The sequence below is a fragment of the Mauremys mutica genome, chromosome 16, assembly GCF_020497125.1.
Source record: "Mauremys mutica isolate MM-2020 ecotype Southern chromosome 16, ASM2049712v1, whole genome shotgun sequence".
Taxonomy (NCBI): domain Eukaryota; kingdom Metazoa; phylum Chordata; order Testudines; family Geoemydidae; genus Mauremys; species Mauremys mutica.
The window spans coordinates 4533317-4552861 of record NC_059087.1 but is presented as its reverse complement, the minus strand read 5'-3'; the positions used below and the strand labels follow the sequence as shown (position 1 = coordinate 4552861).

General features: G+C 47.9%; 2 protein-coding genes across 5 annotated transcripts in view; one reads left to right on the top strand and one right to left on the bottom strand.

The window, feature by feature from the left end:
- Positions 1 to 4241: 4241 nt before the first annotated feature.
- Positions 4242 to 19545, bottom strand: part of CORO1C (coronin 1C) — a 79520-nt gene continuing 64216 nt past the window's right edge. For all 4 annotated transcript variants that reach the window (XM_044990182.1, XM_044990180.1, XM_044990181.1 and 1 more), the window contains exons 5-11: positions 12626 to 12807; positions 11919 to 12038; positions 11068 to 11172; positions 10261 to 10406; positions 8983 to 9040; positions 8656 to 8901; positions 4242 to 7349 (exon numbers count right to left, since the gene is read on the bottom strand). In XM_044990182.1, the coding sequence (XP_044846117.1) occupies positions 7230 to 7349; positions 8656 to 8901; positions 8983 to 9040; positions 10261 to 10406; positions 11068 to 11172; positions 11919 to 12038; positions 12626 to 12807 (977 nt within the window). In that variant the 3' untranslated portion in view covers positions 4242 to 7229. The remainder of the gene's footprint in view (positions 7350 to 8655; positions 8902 to 8982; positions 9041 to 10260; positions 10407 to 11067; positions 11173 to 11918; positions 12039 to 12625; positions 12808 to 19545) is intronic.
- On the top strand, positions 14919 to 18956 carry LOC123351055 (zinc finger BED domain-containing protein 2-like). Its single transcript, XM_044990184.1, has one exon. It carries the CDS (start codon positions 16293 to 16295, stop codon positions 16965 to 16967), a length of 675 nt encoding a protein of 224 aa, XP_044846119.1. The 5' UTR covers positions 14919 to 16292; the 3' UTR covers positions 16968 to 18956.

The window sequence follows — 19545 nt, the reverse complement described above, 5'->3', positions numbered from 1 at the left end:
CCAGTGTGTTTGCTAAATGGCAGCTGCCATCCCAAAATATACACAATTGGCTCCCTGTTGTAGACTTTTCCTTTGAGATTTTCATAGCCAACACGGAGATCTAGCCCCACAACTTCCAACCCCAGCCTTGAACTTTGACTGCGGCTGGTTTCTCTTCTCCCTGTGGTAAATTTCAAACAGATTTAAATTGGGAAACAGGTAGTGAACAGCACATCACGTCCCAGCTCTGCGCAACAAAAACCAGCCAGGGCTGAGTCTGTTCTCCTTTCTCCTCACACTCACTTTTCCGCCGACCTCGGGGCCTCCTCCACCTTTGGAAGGCCTCACCAATCCAGCTCAGCCAGCAGTATGACAGTGGAGACTGTGTGAATGGAAAAACACCGTGCAGCTCACATCAATTAAAGGGACGTTGTTGGGCCCTTCACATCCAAAATGGGCTTGGCTTTCTCTCCCAGCCTCTTCTCTCAGGAGACTCCTGGACAAGAAGGGGAGGGAACGGGGGGAAATCCCAGTGGGCTGGTTCCACCCACTCTCATCCCTGGAATGTTTTATGTTTACAACTGTATCGATATGCGTAATTCTGATCAGGTAATTTACCAGGCCAGTTGCACCTGTGAGGTTCAGGGTCCATCTTCCCACCATGGCAGCCATCTATCTAGGTCCCTGTACCATGCCCATCACCACCGAATTTGAGCAGCTCCCTTGTGGTAAGTGCTCCACCATGACATGCAAACCCACACATGAAACAAGACAGATCCCAGGAGTGCTTCTGGTATCTACGGAAACAGTTTCCCAGAGATATGTGCTTCCAAAAATAGGTTTTTGCCACAAGTGGATTTTGCTCAGTGGCGATGAATATTCGGAGGGGAACAACTGAGGCATGGCACCTTGGCAGGGCCAATGCGTGGGAAAAGCTAAGCCCATTGGCATAGATTCTGGTCCTGTTAAAGGGGAGCAGTTTCCTCCATCTCTTGGCACAGTAAGTCTAAGAATTAGGGCTGTCAAGCGATTCAAAAAATTGTGATTAATCGCACTGTTAAACAATAATATAGAACATGAAATATTTTTTGATGTTCTCTACATTTTCAAATATACTGATTTTAATTACAACACAAAGTGCACAGTGCTCACTTTATATTTAATTACAAGTATTTGCACTGTAAAAAAAAATAGTATTTTCAATACACCTAATACAAGTACTGTAGTGAAATCTATCATGAAAGTTGAACTTACAAATGTAGAATTATGTACAAAATATAACTGCATTGAAAAATAAGACAATGTGAAATTTTAGAACCTGTTATGTTCACTCAGTCTTACTTTTTTTTCAGCCAGTCGCTCAGACAAACAAGTTTGTTGACATTTGCAGGAGATAATGCTGCCTGCTTCTTGTTTACAATGTCACCTGAAAGCGAGAACAGGAATCACAAGATATTTATGTGCCAGATGTGCTAAAGATTCATATGTCCCTTCATGCTTCAACCACCATTCCAGGGGACATGCATCTATGCTCATGATGGGTTCTGCTCAACAACAATCCAAAGCAGTGCGGGCCAACGCATGTTCATTTTCATCATCTGAGTCAGATGCCATCAGCAGCAGGTTGATTTTCTTTTTTGGTGGTTCGGGTTCTGTAGTTTCTGCACTGGAGTGTTGCTCTTTTAAGACTTCTGAAAGCATGCTCCACATCTCGTCCCTCTGACTTTGGAAGGCACTTCAGATTCTTAAACTTTGGGTTGAGTGTTGTAGCTATCTTTAGAAATCTCACATTGGTACCTTTTGTGTTTTGTCAAATCTGCAGTGAAAGTGTTCTTAAAATGAACGTGTGCTGGGTTCTGAGACTGCTATAACATGAAAGACATGGCAGAATGCAGGTAAAACAGAGCAGGGGACATGCAATTCTCCCCCAAGGAGTTTAGTCACAAATTTAATTAACAAATTTATTTATTTTTTTTAACAAGTCATTAGCATGGAAGTATGTTCTCTGGAGTGGTGGCTGAAGCATAAAGGGGCATACGAATGTTTAGCATATCTGGCATGTAAATACCTTGCAATGCCAGCTAAAAAAGTCCCATGCAAACTTCTTTTCTCACACTCTGGTGACATTGTAAATAAGAAGGCGGCAGCATTATCCCCCATAGATATAAACTAACATGTTTGTCAGCGATTGGCTGAACAAGAAGTAGGACTGAGTGGACGTGTAGGCTCTGAAGTTTTACATTGTTTTGTTTGAGTGCAGTTATGTAACAAAAAAAATCTACATTTGTAGGTTGCACTTTCACAACAAAGATTGCACTACAGCACTTGTATGAGGTGAACTGAAAAATACTATTTCTTTTATCATTTTTACAGTGCAAATATTTGTAATAAAAAATACACTTTATTTCAATTACAACACAGAATACAATATATATGAAAATGAAGAAAAACATCCAAAACATTTAAATTTCAGTTGATAACAGTGCAATTAAAACTGATTAATCCCAATTAATGTTTTTAATCGTGATTAATTTTTTTGAGTTAATCGCGTGAGTTAACAGCCCTACTAAGGATCACGCTCTCAGGCATCTGTTGAGCTCTGCAGAGTGGTGTGGCGAAAGACATGACAGCAGCATGCAGGGTCAGGTTGGATTCTACCCCCTCGCTCAACCTGGCTTTTCAGCTCAGTCAGGAAACTGCCACATGGGAAAGTTTAAATTTGCAGCTGAACTTTGGGGAAGCCAACAGCTTGGCTGGAGTGAAATTGGCTGGTGAGAGTGGGGAGAAGCGGGGCCCACTGGCACAAACGGAGAAACGTTGCCTTGGATCAAACTTAGACTAGACACCACAGTCTCAGCTGGCACAGGCAAACCCTGGAGCATGGAGACTGGCTGAGGTTTCACCCAGTACAGCTGGCTGAATGCTTCTCCCACCCAGCTGCAACAGCCTGGGGGAGGACAAAAGGAGCTGAGGGTCACCTGACAATATATGACTCTGCCATGTGGCTGGATAACCCAAATCCATATATTTGTAAAGCTTGTAAAACAGTCACCCCAGTCTTACCCTGTAGAATTACAGAATTTACCACCTTTGATTTGTCTCCACCCGGTCCAGGTTTGTACGGGACTATTAAGAAGTTAGAACATGGTTTTTTCTAAACAGCCTCTTGCCCCAAATCCTCGAGGCCGGGCAGCTTCTCAATCGCTGCAGATTGTAAAGATGGCCCCTCCAGCAAATCACACAGCAGAGTGGCCAGGCTCTGCAGACGGTCTGCCGGCAGACAGGTGCCAAGCCACGTCAGGCACAAAGAAACTGAAGGAAGATGGACTCCATGGGGAAGACATTACACGTCTCTTCTCATCCCCCAAGTAACTACCAGCAAGGAGCGCCACTTCTATTTTAACTTTCCTTTGATAAAGTATCGGAAAGGTGCTGGGGGAGTGGCAGCCCTAGAGCCCTGCCTACACAATGTGCACAGTGTAAGAATCCCTATGCGGCGCTACCATTGTGTGTACTCTGCATTCCAGAGAGCCACCATTACAAGGGCTGTATGCCATCATGGGGTGGCAGGATGTGTGGTGTACACACACATTTTCTGCTAGGAACTGGATTGAGAAACAAGCCATTTCACAAAAGCCTTTAAACAGCTGTGGGACGGATACAATTTTCAGTCACTGATGATGTGTCTTGGATTCAAATTAGCAAGCTGGAGGTGAACAGCTCCAGGCTCCATTACCCACGCTTCAGCCACCTACCCACAGAAAGATGCTGGAGGGCAAAGCTCCTTTCGAGAAGTGTCAGTTCTGCAAAGCTGGACGTTGACTAGAAATGAAAGGCCTTAGCAGCCTACTTGGAGAAAGGGAATGTTTGACATAAGTGAAAATACAAAAAAAGTTTGTGAGTTCTGGGCTTGTTTCCAAGAATGTCAAACTTAAGAAAGGACGTGATTCTCTGATAAATGGCGGCAGGTAATATTTTCAAACGTGCCTAAGCCTCATTGCAAGTCACAAGGACTTTGATTAAGTGCCTACGTCACTTTTGAAGACGAGACTCAGGCACATTTTTTTAAAGTTTCACCCTATTTTATGTCTAGACTGTTGTATCCTATGCTAATCTACAAAAATCTTAATCCCCAGCAAGAAATTAAACATTGGCTGCTACCTACCTGCTCAGGTCGCTGACACTCGTTCTAATGTAATTAAGCAGCACAGAATGCCACGGGAACAAGGTGTCAAAGAAAAACAACAGACAATGGAACGTTGTAATCAATGATTTTATCTTTGAAAATGGAAGCAAATATTTGGACAGGATACTATGGCCGCTCTATAAGAGCGCATCTCTCAAATACTTCGCTGGTTCTCTTCTGGGATATCACGGCTAAAAAAAGCTTCAGGCACTGACTCCGTTTGAGCCTGGCTAGGCATCATCAGTTCATTTAAATAAAATACAAGCTATAAACTAAAAGATCAAGGAGGACTTTCCCCTGCCCCCTTCTCTTTAAACCATCACTCTACCTTACAACAGTGTTGGTTGGGCAGTTAAATCTGGCATTTCAGAAACTTCATTCCCTCTGATTAGAAAAACAAAGACCCTCAGCACACAGACTTGATGCCACACACACAAATTAACAAGGAGATCACTACCCAGGGAGAACTGGGTTTTGTTTGCCAAAATTCACCCCACCCCATCAGCCATTGATCGCAGTACAAAAAACACCAAACATTCAAATACCCCAGAATTGTCTAGGCTGCAAACTCAATTTTCAACGCACAACCCCAAGAACATTGGCTCACGGTCTGAAATAACCCAGAGCTAGTTTTATGAAGCTTTCATCCTGTGACACTGTACACGTTTTCTGTTCTCTCTCATCAGTTCTTACGCTTCACCTGCTAAAAGTTCACTTAACTGTCCCAATGGTACGATTTCACCTTAGGTCAGAAACACTCACATCTTCCAGAACAAGAGACTCCTTCATTGTAAGTTTTGAACATGCAAATACACCTCTACCCCGATATAACGTGACCTGATATAACATGCATTTGGATATAATGCGGTAAAGCGGCGCTCCGGGGGGGAAAAGGGGGCTGCACACTCCGGCAGATCAAAGCAAATGCAATATAATGCGGTTTCACCTATAACAGTAAGATTTTTTTGGCTCCCGAGGACAGCGTTATATCAGGGTAGAGGTGTACAAGAAAATGGAGAACTTGAGAAATTCTAGCTAAACTACTGGAAGAGAAATTCAGCGCTCACTCCTGTGCCCAGATGAAGGAATGCGAACCTGCCCCGTGCAAAGGCAGCCTCTCGTCTGGCACTTCCCCAGTTCATTGGGAAAGCAGTTCTCGTGTGCGTGTGTCTGACAGGCATATGCGCATGCACATATATATTAAGCTGTAGTGAGGCAATTCAAGGATCAAACCTCAGATGGAAAAGGGTATTTTAGGCTTATCAGCTGGTTCACTGCTCTGGCCCCCAGACAGGTTTTAACTGCACTTGTGGTTGATCAGCCTCTCCCCCGGTGTCAAGATAAGTTGTCCTGGCCCGGGTGGGGCTCAACCCAAGTTCAACACGCATCACAACAAACTGTGCAGACTACCAGAGGTCTAGCACCCTCTGCTCAACAGGTGCTGAAGCTCTCACCCCTGCAGGTAAATCCTTTGCAAGCCTGATCAGGGCCCACCTGGGAAGCTGTCCCGCTGTGCTCATGTCCCGCTGGCTTGCCAAACACCGCTCCCTCTCATAACGCAGACCCTCACGGTAAGCAGACATTCACCGGGCTGAGGCAGTCACTGGACACTCGGAGCCCCACACCCAAGTCAGGATGTTGGCTTTGGATTAACATGCACTTACACCGAGTCTTTCACCTGAGGATCTCAAAGGTGTCTGAGATCAAGGCAGAAAAGCTAGGACTGCAATGGGACTGGAGATAAAGGTCACTTATATTTCAGGAAATCTTGTGTTCCCTGGGATAGGATTTTACTATAGCTGGTAGGGTTACCAGGAGAGAGAGACAGAGGGAGAACGTTTTTTGTTTTTGGAGACCTGTCATTGTAAAGTTACCCAACTGTTTCTAATGCTGCTCTGAAAGCCATATTGGGGCTGGAACTTCTCAGCATCAAAAACGGGGGCAAAAAGAGTTTAAGCTCACAAATTTAATAGCTTCTTTATGAGCAAAGGAGCCTGGTCTTGCAGCATTTAATGCAGACACACACATTTACAGCTAGGCAAAGGACTGGAATAGACATAATGGAAAACTTGGCTACGTGCTCATGTCCCGCTGGCTTGCAAATCAGAATTCTGGGCATTCGTCTTAGCTATTTCGCTGCGCACCCTTACACCTTATGTTAACTGATAAACAGAATGAACGTCTGCTGTGTAAAAAGTATTTGGCCTTTAAAAAACAAAATGCCCATTCTGACCACGTTAGGCTAATCCAAGCACAGGGTGTTGGAATGAGGACAGCATGACTCCAGGACAAGGATTCAGTCTCTCGAATGTAGAAAGGGAAGAGAGTTATGGGTGACATGAGTCACTTCACTCACAACCAAGTTGTTTAGCTAGGTGCTAATGGTGACTGGGCCACTGTTAAAAAGGCAGTAAAGTCAACTCACATGGGTTTATGGGAGGGGGGTCTATAACTGCCTTGTCCACACTGCAAATGGAACTGATCAGATTATTCAAAGATGAAGATTTATACAAAACAGCTTCATTTTGTTCTTTACACAGTATAAACACACACATGCACAGCCATACTCCAATCTCTACACACACACACACACACACACACACACAGTGCTGTCCCTTTAGATTTAAAAAACAAATACTGCAAAGTGCCAAATAGGAAAAATAAAAGGCTACTTCTTTTTTTTTGGCAACTTTAAAAAAAATGGTTAAGAACAATGTGGCGTTGGTCCCTAATTCTATAAAAGGATAATTGGGCACAACACTGAAAGTCAGAATAGTTTGTTTTCAAAAATTCATAACATCTGGAAACAAATTGTAAAAGTAGCACTTATTCTTTTGACTTAATTTTGACCAAGTCACGTAACACATTAAAACATCAGAAAAATCTTTCACTAAAAAGCTTGGCTTTTAATCATCGGCTTTCGCTGAAGTTAATTTAGGAGAATAATAAAGTTCTTATTGGAATGCTGCACGCTGCTGCTCGACAACTTCTGAAATGGAATGTCTTCTTGAATGGCAGTGCCTCCCCAGCCCTGCTCCAGCTTAAAGTTCTGCTCCCTTTGCTCTCAAACCGTCATCTTCGCCATCTGCTGTTCTAACTTGGAAATGCGCTCATCTTGATTGGAGATTGTGTCTTTTATAGATTTAAGCTCTTTCAAAATCTCATCCAATTTGGCTTCGTTTTGCTGGAACCAAACAAAAAACAAAACCAGAATTCATTAAAACTTGGCCAGAAGGAGCAATTCTGCATATTGAAGTTGGAGGTTTCCAAAGCAAACATGTTCCAGCACAAAGGGATTTCAAGGGGAGATTCTTACAGATAAACCAGCTGAGATGGCTGGGAATCATGTGCTCTTGAGTGCTAACATGAAGCTTCTGACCAGGGGCGGCTCTAGCAATTTCGCCGCACCAAGCAGGGCGGCACGCCGCAGGGGGTGCTCTGCCGATCGCCTGTCCCGCGGCTCTGGTGGACCTCCCGCAGACATGCCTGCGGAGGGTCCGCTGGTCCCGCGGCTCCGGTGGACCTCCCGCAGGCGTGCCTGCGGATGCTCCACCGAAGCCGCGGGACCAGCGGACCCTCCACAGGCACGCCTGCGGGAGGTCCACCGGAGCCGCCTGCCGCCCTCCCGGCGACCGGCAGAGCGCCCCCCGCGGCATGCCGCCCCAAGCACGCGCTTGGTGTGCTGGGGCCTGGAGCTGCCCCTGCTTCTGACACAGGGTAACATGCTAATGGCACAGCAACCAGCAGCATTTCTATGAAGTTAGTGCAAATTTAAAGGGTACACTGAGCCAGGGTTTGCTTTTTAAAGGAGTTTATATTCCCCTTTATTAATAGCCACCAGTTCAATGGCCTGATGCACTGAATCTGCTCTTATAACCAACACTATTAGAGCACCTGTCAGCCAGTAAAGCCAGCCCACAGGGCATTTCACACCCTCCTTCTCAGCAGTCCACTCTTGTCTGATTTGTTGTGTTTGGTTTTAGACAAATGATGGGCTCATGAATTAGGATCCAAACTTCCTCTGTTAACCAGCTGCTTTCTTTGAATTACAAACGTAAGTCAGATTCCTATGGGAACGAGTTCCCAGTGTGAGAGCAGGACTTTTAGTGTCACAAGCCATTTCAAACTCTGCCACTGCCTAGCAGCACAAAACCATTCCTCTCAGTGCAGCTCTGTGAGGGAACTGGGCTGAGGGAATGTAAATCTCCCACATACGTGTGTGGCCAGATCACCAGGCCTAACACACATTTGTGCAAAAGGTTCACAGGGCACTTCAATAGCTACAAGTGACCTTAGACTTACCTCTTGTCTCGAGAGCCACACCCCCTAGCAGCCCCTGGGCCCTAAGTCCATGGTAGCTAGCTAGGCTGTTACTACAGGGATGGGCCCAGTGTAATGAGGGCATTTGGTTTTTTACTGATTCAGAGGGTAGAGCCCCCCTGCCTGGGACTCCAGCGCCACTCCCTGATGGCCTGTGAGATGTTACTCACAATATTTGATGTGTCTGCTGCTTTCTTTGGGGTGTTAATGAGATCGCTTTTCTTGTTTGCTGCAGGCTTGTTGTCCAATATGTTCTTTTTGACCACCTTGAGGTCCCTGTTTTTGCCTGGAATGTACCCATGTTTCAAAGAAATGAGAATGGGATCAGCGTTCTTCCCCTCAAACCACTCTTCAGCTTCCAGAGCTGCTTCAGGACCAGCCGTATCGGGATACAGGTCATCTTGGAAAAGGTCAGACTAGAAGTCAGAAGGAATTAATTAGTAACATGCTTTGGGCTGGAAGGCGCTATATAACTTTCACTGCAGGCAGCACCTCACCTTTCGGGGGACAGTCATGATAATGGGCTCGCACTTCCGCTCGTGAAGTTTGAAGAATCTTTCGAAAAGAAAAAGCACAACTTAGTGGGAGCAAATGCCAGTCGGCACATGAAAGCTGGGCTTGATTCCTGTTCACCCAAATGGATACTAGTGATCAAGGGGCAGGGGAAGAGACAGTAAAGAGAAAATGATTAAGAGGTTTCAGCTGGATAATTCCCTCCCCCCCATATTACACCCAGCAGTTGAAGGGGCTTTTCTAAAGGCTGGTGAAAACTACCCAGCTTTGTGCTCCAGTGCTTCTATACCTTTAACAACTGGGTAGACTGACGGGCGAAGAGAACAGCGCATGGAAACAAGGTTCTTTAGGTAGTCTCTCCAGTTTGGCCTGAGGATGCTCTCAGTATGTCATAGATCGCTGCTGAGACTATGGTGATGAGCACTATACAAATATAGGCTACACACACTGCATCTCTGGCCACCAGGCTGCTGCATTACACGGCCTATCTCCACACCAGTCTTCCACCTCTACTCGTATTTTGAGCTAGAAGACAACCACCAATTAAACGGTTATGGTAGGTGCCTCCTCCTTACCGTGGGATGTTTATCTGGCATGGCTTTCGCTGGCAGGTTTCAGCCATGTCAGCAATCTTTGGTTAAGCCAATGCTGCTGTACTATTCTCCAAGAGTCCGAAATTGTTTCTAATCTAAGTTTATGAAGCAGCACTGTACAGCCTGGAAGGAGATTAATGCTAGACTATCAGAGAGATATCCCTTTAATATTAACCCTGTAGTAAACCAGGCTTACGTCTGACCCAGTATAGAGCAGAACTGCCTCGATGGAACACACTTGGTTTTAGCAAAGCTGATTCCGGCAGCTTGCTGTGTTAGATACTGTCCATCAGTCTGTTACAGTCTAACTCAAACACTGACTCACTTTCAGTTCAGACCATATTATCCCTAGCAGAAATATCAGCACTTGTCACAGGGAGCGAAGGGTACTACAGAAATCCTGACGGAACACGAGTGAGCGGTCTCTAAATCAGTCGTTATTTGTGTCACTGTCTCAGATCACACATGGAATTGAGCTTTTAAGTGCTCCCACCTCCTTCAGTTCTTGTACCAAATGCATCTCTTGCTTGTGTGAGGTTGTTTTGCTTTGTACTACATGAACCTGGCTGGCACGGCCCAGGATGTGCACCGAAAGCAGGAATATAAATGGGCTAGCCCGATTAGCCGTGCTGCTCACATCCACGTGCCAGCCGCTCAGCACTTCGTTACCTGGCGATTTCACACTTGTTCACATCCAGCCCCCTCTTTGGCATGAACCCCATCCCCCTCTGCGGTTCTTTGCTGCTGAAGGTGTTGAGGTAGTGGACATATGGGGATTCATCTGTGATCTCAAAGTAGCGAATGCTGCTGTCACCCTGCAGGGAAAAAAGAAGGAGGAGAATGAAAGGGGTGGTGATTATTCCATGGCCCTGGGATCCCCTCTTGGCCCTGGGATACTGTGCTTAGGACGTGGAGGGGCTCCCTTCCTAACGAGGCCCCATGTCCTTTACACAAAAAGCAGGCATTTCCATTACATGGGAGGCGAAGGGAATATCTCGTAACAATATGACCTTCAAAAAGCATCACATAAAAGGAGAGAAGCATCAGAAACAATTGCCCCATGAGTAATGTACATTTTATAGTTAATTTTCTCCAGCTGAAATTTTCACTGATCATCAGGCTAATGGCCTCATCTCAGCCTGCTTAGTCATTATCAGTCTACTGCTGCTGCATTCATAGAATCATAGAATATCAGGGAAGGGACCTCAGGAGGTCATCTAGTCCTGCCCCCTGCTCAAAGCAGGACCAATCCCCAGTTCCCTAAATGGCCCCCTCAAGGACTGAGCTCACAACCCTGGGTTTAGCAGGCCAATGCTCAAATCACTGAGCTATCCCTCCCCCTGTCATTCAGACAGACCTATTAGCATGGCTATCATAAAACAGATGTCCAGTGTAATCAAGGTTCATTATCTCAACAGGCTCTCACAAGCAAACTGCTGCACAACCACTTCGCTCCTCTTGGAAGCTGCTCCTTACCTTGCCACACAAGTAAATGATATTGGTGTCCGGGTCATAGAATGGAAGCAGCACCCCATTGCTGGTGTCCATTTCGTGCAGGGCTATTGGCTCGTCCATATTTTTCTGCAAATGAGATTTGTATCAGATCATTAGAGAACAGAAATCCCCAGTAAATTCATTAGCTAAATCCTTGGTGATTCCTACTGTTTAGGGGAATGACCAACAGCAATTTCACTTCTCTGACGGACCTTACATTGTAGCATGCACGGTCATTGTTTGAGAGAACACTGGTTTTCTGAGGACCTGCTATCAAAAGCTGTTTTTAACAGGTCCCCCCAGACACACGCCAAGTTAAGGAAGAGATTAGAGACACAATCATGGTACTAAGTCTATTGCACAATCTAAGCAACAGACCATGTCACAGCTAGGTACCACACTGTGTTGGCACATGGCAGAGGCCCTCTCGGAAGGCCTGCAGGATCTGCTTTTTGCTTTGGTCAGATTTACGTTTGGCTTGGCTGGCTTGTTCTAGGACACCACTGCTTTGCATATATTTTCTGATCTGTTCAATAATAAATGCCGTTTTGAATATTTAGCTGCTGTTATGCCTTCACTGTTCTTGGGAAGACACAGGAGACTTCCTCCAAGGAGATTATACAAGAGTCAATTTCCTTTACAGATACAAATTTGGGGCCTAAACAGGTTGGCGCTGTCCTCGGCTGTGACATGTAGGGGCAGGATTAGAGAGCTAAGGAGCAGGGGAATATAATCTCACTAATAAAATGTAACCGTTGCGGTAACTAGCAGGCTGTCTTGGCCAGTAACTTATGACAGCATTATAACTAGGGACAAGCTGGATGGGCACATACAGGGTTCCACAGGGCAAGCTGCCGTTCACTCATGCGGCTGAAGCCGGTGGTAAAGACGTTGCCATCGGAGAGGAAGATGGCTCTCATGGGCCGCGCTCCCTCATGGGCCCTCTCCTTCTCCTGAAATGGATTTGCAGAGAAAAACATTCAGCACTCAAGAGAAATCCTGATTCATGATGAATTAACCCAAATTCTATTTGTCGAGTTGCATAGAACCACTGCCCCAAGAAGCTGACCAGATGGTATACAGTCCTTGCCCAAAGCTCCAGGTGAAAAAATAATTACTAATGTACAAGAGAAGTAGCATCTGTTCGGTTGGTTTCTTTCAGCGCCACCTATCATGCAGAATTACACATTCTAAAAGCAAGATTAAAACGAACTGATATTTCAGCAAGCTACAGCACATGCAAATAGACAGCTATGCCACTAACTCTCCCTCTGCATCTATAGGTACCCAACTTTGCCTGAAAATTACGCGAGAAATTACCCTTGTGCAGATTTAAAAATCGGGCCCAAAATGTTGATAATTCAAGCACAAATGCCAATAAAATTAGGCAGAGTGCCTCAGCATTGCTACGCTTCCTGTAACATTTCACCGGCTTTGCAAATCTCTCACCACATTAAGCAAAACACAAACATTGAGTTTGTCTACATGCTTTTGCTAAGCATCTCCTGCACTGACACTTCACTGCTTTTAGCATACTCACAGCAACGATTTCTTGTTTCCTAGGGTCAATCACTCGGACTTTTTTGTCTTTAGAAGCTGTACAGATCAGGCTGCCGTTGCGATTCCAGCTCACATTGTAAATCATGTCCAGATGCATGTCATCCAGGTTTATAAGGGCTTCACCTGTTCCCACATTCCAGATGATGACTATATTATCACAACCTAAAGGAGAACAGTAACCAGACCTTAGAGCCAACCCACAACCAGAGTGCACAGGACAGTGTTCAGAGGGGTTTAAAACAAAGGATCGTTCTAAGGGAAGCCAGTTCTATTCTCAGGAAGAGGAAAAAACTTGATCTATGTTCTGCTTCCATCATTAATTGTGTTACTGCAGGACGAGGAGCCCTGGTAACAGACCAAGACCCTACTGTGCTAGCAACAAAAGCAGATTCTCCAGAGTAAAGAGACCTCCCCCATACTTCATATGGGTTGCAGATGCACCGTCAGTATCAATCTGTGCAGCCACACCATGGGTACAACATGCAGAAAGTCTGCTTCCATTTTAAGGGGGTATTTAAGTCAGAAAGCTGTAAACCAGGATAGAGCCACCCGCACCCTCCAGGATTCACCACCTGGGCATGTTTCAAGATGCTCGTAAGTTTCGTGTTTGGGATGAAGAACATTTCTCAAGGTCAGTGGCATTAAGGATGTCCTGCAGAGGCCAAGAACAGAAGGTACAATGTCTTAGTGCCTCCAGGCAGGTGGCTGATATGGAGCATTGTACAATCTGTTCCCAGCACTTGCAATGCAAGAATGAAATAGGAAGGACTCACAGGTGTAAGCAGCTTCAGGAGAATTCACACAGAACCCTTCCTGTAGATTATTAGTTGACTGGGGATGAACATTTGATACAAATTAATTAGCAGAATTTGAAGACCACTGGGGTAACCTGGTGGCAGAAGGTGGCTATTGAGAAGTTGTGTCAGGCTGGAGGACACTTCTGTTTATAGCAGCGACAACTATACAGGCCAAGTGGGCGAAAGGCCGGCAGGGTTTGCTTTCTGCTGTGGTCAGATTTATGCTTAGCTCAGCTGGCTTGTTGCATGGTTCCAGCAGGGTCAAGGAATGGAAACTTTCTCCTTCTTACACACAGGAAGTGACAAGCCACTTCTTGGTATTTTAGCTGCCACTTAGATTATTGTGCTCTGTTCTTCCCTTCCTGTGCCAGACCTTCAGTCACGACACTTTGATAGAGAACAGCCCAAAAGGCTCTCCAAGATCCCTCCCCCGCCTCTGCTGGGCGCTCATCAGCCTGACAGCTCTCTATCTTGACCCCACCCCATTCCCAGTTTCCCTTTGGCCCAGGTTAGCGGTAAGGGGCTAGCAAGAATGGAGACTTTCACACGGCAGCGCCATTCCACACAGGCACTAATACTCAGCACAAGCACAGCACTTGTCATCTTCAAAGCACTTCATAAGCCTCCCACCAGCCATCCAGTGGCCAGATCCCAGGTTTAGTGGGGGTGGACGTAGCTTTCTGAAACCTAGATTCCCTCCTGATTCTAATGAATCTGTGCCCTACCAGCCCGTCTGCCCTGTGCTCATCCTGCTTTCCCCACTTCCTCCTGACCTGGCATTCTGCCTCTTCCCCCAGTACCCCTCCTCTACTATAAACACTGCACTGCTAAAACAGTGGACCTTTCCAGGCCCAGCTAGCCACCCCTTTTCATGCACTACGGACCCCAGGATATCCCAATTGTGCCCCCGAACTCCCAGTGTGGCAGTGCACAAAGAATCGGTACATGGGCAGCAAATCGAGCCCAGAATGTCCTGAACACCCCTAATATGGCACCCAGGCAAAGCTCAGCAAGGGGAGACGTTAAGACAGGCACCTTCATAAACCATCCTTTCCCTCACTGATATGCATTCCCACCCCCAAACCCAAGCAAGACATACAATCCTGGACCAAACAGCCACACACTCCCTGTTCCTGCCTTCAAGATATACATCCCCTGCCCAGCTATGAAAATCCACCCAGCTCCCGCCCTCGTATTCTGGAGACACCCAAAAGATGTTCCAGATTTGTTTCGTCACCAAAGACATGGTCACACTAATATCCTCCCTGCTAGCTGGTCTCCAGTGCAGCCGGAAGAGCTGGAGGTGCCGGTTACACTGCTCCGCATGCCAGACTGAAAGGCGGAACACTGGGCCTAGCGCAGCCATCCAGTGAATTCAGAATCCGGTTCCTGGGATTTGCAGCTGCTTCCAGCAACGCCCCAGACCTCCTGGGATCCTGTCTCTTTAAAATTTCTCTAGTGCAGAGAATGATTGACAAAGGAGTCGGCCAGCACTTCCTGGTCTGATCACACACTAAGAAGTAACTGGGGTAGGAAGCAGCAGAGAAGAGGGAAAACAGTGGCTGAAGCCAGCCTGGGGCCAGCAAATCCTCAGGGAACTGGGCACGAAGGCTCCCCACGCCCCACCTGCAGAAAGCCGAGTTTCGCCAAGGCAAAGAGCATGCCAGGAGAGGAACCCCCGGCCCCATCTCCTCCTCCCTCAGCCTGCAGAGAGGGCAGGCTCGGCAGCTGTGCACAGGGGGTTTCTGTGCCTCCATAACTGCACAGCCTGCCTGGAGTTTGTGTCTCAGCTGATGAGAAGCTGGAGCAGCAGGAAGGGAAGCGAAGCGGCCTGGCTCAGCCCAGGCTTGGTAGGGCAGAGAAATGCACCGTGGGAAGATAATGGGAGAGACCCACGGCTGGTACTGGCTACCAGGGAAAGTTACGGACTGACTCTGACTCAGAGCAGCGGTTGCTGACTGAGACCTCCTGAGGCTCCGGATTACAGCAACCCAAGGCACTAGGGAGGGGCCCCCAGCTGGGGGGAGACAGACAAAGCCATGGCTGTATCATGAACTGTTACACGTGGGCTTTGGTTGCCGTTATTAAAAGGAAAGAGGAATCACCCTGCCCACTTTGTGACTGCACCGCTGCAGACTGCGCCTTGCCAGGAGCCAGCGCACAGAGAGCCAGGGTTCCGCAGTACGACACTGGTGCAAGTAACCAACGTGCGAGGCGTGTGGCCTGGCAAGCAAAGGACTGGGAGCCAGCAATTTCTAAACTGTAACCCCAGCTGTGTCACCAAAGCACTCAGAGGCCTTGCACACTGGCTAAGTATGGCCATGTGACCTACCTCACAGGGGCGTCATGAGAACTAGCTCACATTTGTGAAGGGTGCTGAGGAAAAGCACTAGGTAAGTGCTGAGAACTTCTAGAGGAGGAAAAAAAGCTTTAAACAGACGGCCATTCCAGCCTGCCTAGGTTTGGTTATTGCAGCAACTTCAGCTCACACAGTTTTGGACCCTCTTCAAATCCAAAACTCGAGACACAACTAAGTGACTTTTGCTCAGCTTTGCTGCATCACCTATGGGCGAGAAGGGTTTCATCGGAGAGGGGACAAGTGGATAGCACTGAACAGGGACTCTGCTACTAAGGAGACAAGGGTCACATAAGAGAAAGACTGAATCACCCCCTCTCTCTAGTGGAGGAATAAGGGGAGAAGAGAAGGTCCCGGAGTGAACCGGATGAATTTGATGGATGCGTTTCTTTGAGGCATTCTGAGGGTTAAGAGGTTTCACACTTGGGATGCAGGGGTTTTAGAGCATTGGTCGCACTTTGCACTTCTCTGTGTGCTGAACTTCTCGAGAGGGGATGAAGCAGGAAGAGGAGGAGGTGGTCGTGAGGCTAGAGGAGGAAGAGGTTGGTAATGCAGGAGCGCGGAGAGGCGCAGTGCCCGCCCACACACACCATGGCAGGGGAGTGAGATTTTCTGAGGTGTGGGAGTACTTCCACATTGCCCCGCCCCGGACTGGTCACCACCCTAGCCAATACGCTGCCTGCAGGCTCTGTGGCCGACAGGTCAGCCGTGGTCCAGGGCTGAACGTTGGGACCACCGCTCTGTGGAAACACCTGAGGAGCATGCACAGAGAGGCGCTGGAGAAGAGTGGGCACAGACAGGTCAACCAATGCCCAGTGGCGCACTTGCCTGTGGTACAGCACCAGCCAGTCGCAGAGGGGGAATGGGCTCACCTCATGGAGCAGATGGGGGCGCTGGCTCTGCGTGCCAGCCAGCGGGAGAGGGAAGTGGAGAAGAGGGAGAAGGCCGTGGAACGCAGGGCAAGGGCCGTGGAGCGGCGCGAGAGGGCCGTGGAGCGGCGCGAGAGGGCCGTGGAGCGGCGCGAGAGGGCCGTGGAAGAGGAGGAGAGGTCTCTGACAGAGAGGGTGCTGAAGATGAAGGCTGAGGAGGTTCAGGTGCGGCTGAAAGGCACATGCGAGAGGGAAAGTGCCCTGGCCTCAGCTGCTGCTCTCCCCATGCATTTTGTATAGGAATACTTGGGTTATGAGACTAAGCAACACCCAGGCAGGTGACTGAAGCAACATTTTAAGACCTGGTGTGAACTGTCTGGACTGTGTTCTAGGCCTCTGACCCGCGAAACAGAACCACCAATCTCCCTGATTCCCTTCAGCCTCGGACAGCCTCCTTCTGAAACAAAAGGCACGGATCTTGCATGTTCAAAGCTGGGCCAAACAATTATATGGCTCCTGGTTTCTGACACTGGGGAATACGGAGCTCCACCAGGCACACGCAGTCTCAACAAGAGCCCCGCACAAGCAATGCTGTGGGTGGACTCCGCCAGTCATGGCCCTAGCAGGCCTACGATGTGGTCAGTCAAACCTTTGGTTAGGAGACCAGTTTGAAACCAAACCGAAGTCTCAAAAGACACCTGCCTATGCAGAGGGCACAGAGGATCTGACGACCCAGAAAAGATTCCAGTGAAACTCTGCTAGTTTCCACTACTAGGCTCAAAACCAACCTAGCCAAGTTTCGCACAGTTTCCGGCGATGCAATAAAGTCCTCACACCACTTTTACTGATATTGACTTGGACCATAAAAACATTTCTTCATCTTGTTTTCTTAGGCATGCCTGTCACAGAATGTAATTGTAACAGAGGTTAAAAGAATCCCGTTGGATGGACTGTGCAAATAGAGGGGACAGTAAGTACTGAAAATGAGAGTTTGTGAAAAGACTCTCCAAACACATGTAGGTACCATTCAGATGGACATGCAAGATTGTTTGGCTAGTCTCATACAGGGACTTTGGCTCTGTCTACATGGGAAAGTTATATCAATTCAGCCAAATTGATATGGCATCCTTAAACCAAAATAAGCATCTTCCCAGGGGGGGCTGCACAGATTTCACTAAATCAGTGCAGTTCTCGAGCAGATAAGGCCTTTGGCTGGGCTAGTCAATAGGTTGACCGTGGGCCAAATCCCGACCAGATGCTTTTCGGCAGACTGCGCAGGCTGAACCTGGAGCCACATCCACTCCCCAGCACAGGGTCCCCAAGCACGGAGCTGGTGACCACAGTGTTCCCCTGGGTGGTTGCTTGTGCAGCCTCAGCCCCACCGGCAGCAGTGCAGAGATGAGGCGGGGGGTGAGTGGCAACGTTTAGGAGGGGATGTCTGCACTCCCCCCCCCCACACACACACACGCAGTCTAACGTGTCTCCACGATGCCCTGCCCCTCCAATCAGGAAGCGATGGGAGTGGAACGTGCTCATTCTTCAGCCCAGAGGGCAGCACTGTCTGGGCCCTAATTCAAATTCTTCTCTGCGTTTCCTGGAGACGGTGGGGTTGGCTGGGCCATGGAGTTGCAATTTGTGGGCCTCGGGCCCTACCTGGCAACCCAGCTGGTAAGTGCCTGAAAGGATCCTGCAGCAGCCGCTTGTGCCGGGGCACCAAGCACAGCGCGCGCACACACCCCCGGTGCTCCCCAGAGTTCCCCACCCTGGCTTTGTCTCCTCCCCACCCCGTGCTTCAGGGCCAGTCAGAGCCCTCTCCAGCCTCCTGCCCACACACACCCCCCAACCAGCCTCTTTCCCTTCCCAGTCTGTCTCCAGTCACTCACTACTGCCACATCCTGGCCTCCCCAGGCCTGCTCTCTGGAGTCTCCTTGGTCCCTCCCACTATCCAGAGCCTCCTTTCTACCCCACCATTATCCCAGCCTCCACTAGGGCCTTTCACCGCTAGCTGGATCATAGTCCAATAGCTTCACCTCCTGGCTCCGAGCTCAGAAGTACTCACAAACATTCACACCTTGCTTCACTGCCCAGATCCCAGCGCATACCCATTCCTCTTCCACCTGCCCCCATCTCTGCGACTTGGCTCAACTGGGGACACGGAGGAACGTTGCTGGGAGAGGAGAGAAGCAGCAACACCAGGTGGCTCAGACCAGCCCCTGCATCCAGTTTTCAGTGTAGGGAAAGAAGGTCACTCTACTCTCCAGGCAGGGACCTGGGTGGGGGTCAGGACCTTGACCAAGAAATTGGGACCTTGACAAAAAATAATTGATTACCCCTGCCTTAGGTGCTGTCCACATGGGAACAAAACCCTAGCAGCTACACATCTGAAGCAGGGTCCTGCCAGAACCTTACATGATCACACTGTAGCTAGCTACAGCTGGTTTTCAATACTGTTCTCACCAGTATGCAGAAGTACTTGCTTTCCTGGGTATCGCTGCTAGCAGACACCTAAGTTGCAGACCCAGTCCCCTACCAGGTTTCCATCATAGGTTATTCACATAGTTATACACTGCACTGAGTGTGAAAACCATGTTAAGTCTAACAGTATTTGAAAATTGTTGCCAACACTGTTGTAAACTTCTGCTAACATGGACAGGACCAAAGATGGAACTGGACGGAGAGAGGAGGTCTGCAATATGTATGCTTATAGTCTTTGACACCTTTGCTTTGATACCTTGGATTATCAGTGAGAGAACACCACCCCCATCTGTTATTTTCTGTTAATATATGAGAAACTGACCTGGAAAAGAGAAACATTTACACTTTTATTAAAAGCAAGTGAGGAGGGCGGGGGGAAAGAGGGTGAATTGTTGAATAGCTG

Excerpts from the sequence above, each read along its gene's own strand:
- LOC123351055 (XM_044990184.1), top strand. The coding sequence starts at position 16,293 with ATGAAGCAGGAAGAGGAGGAGGTGGTCGTGAGGCTAGAGGAGGAAGAG.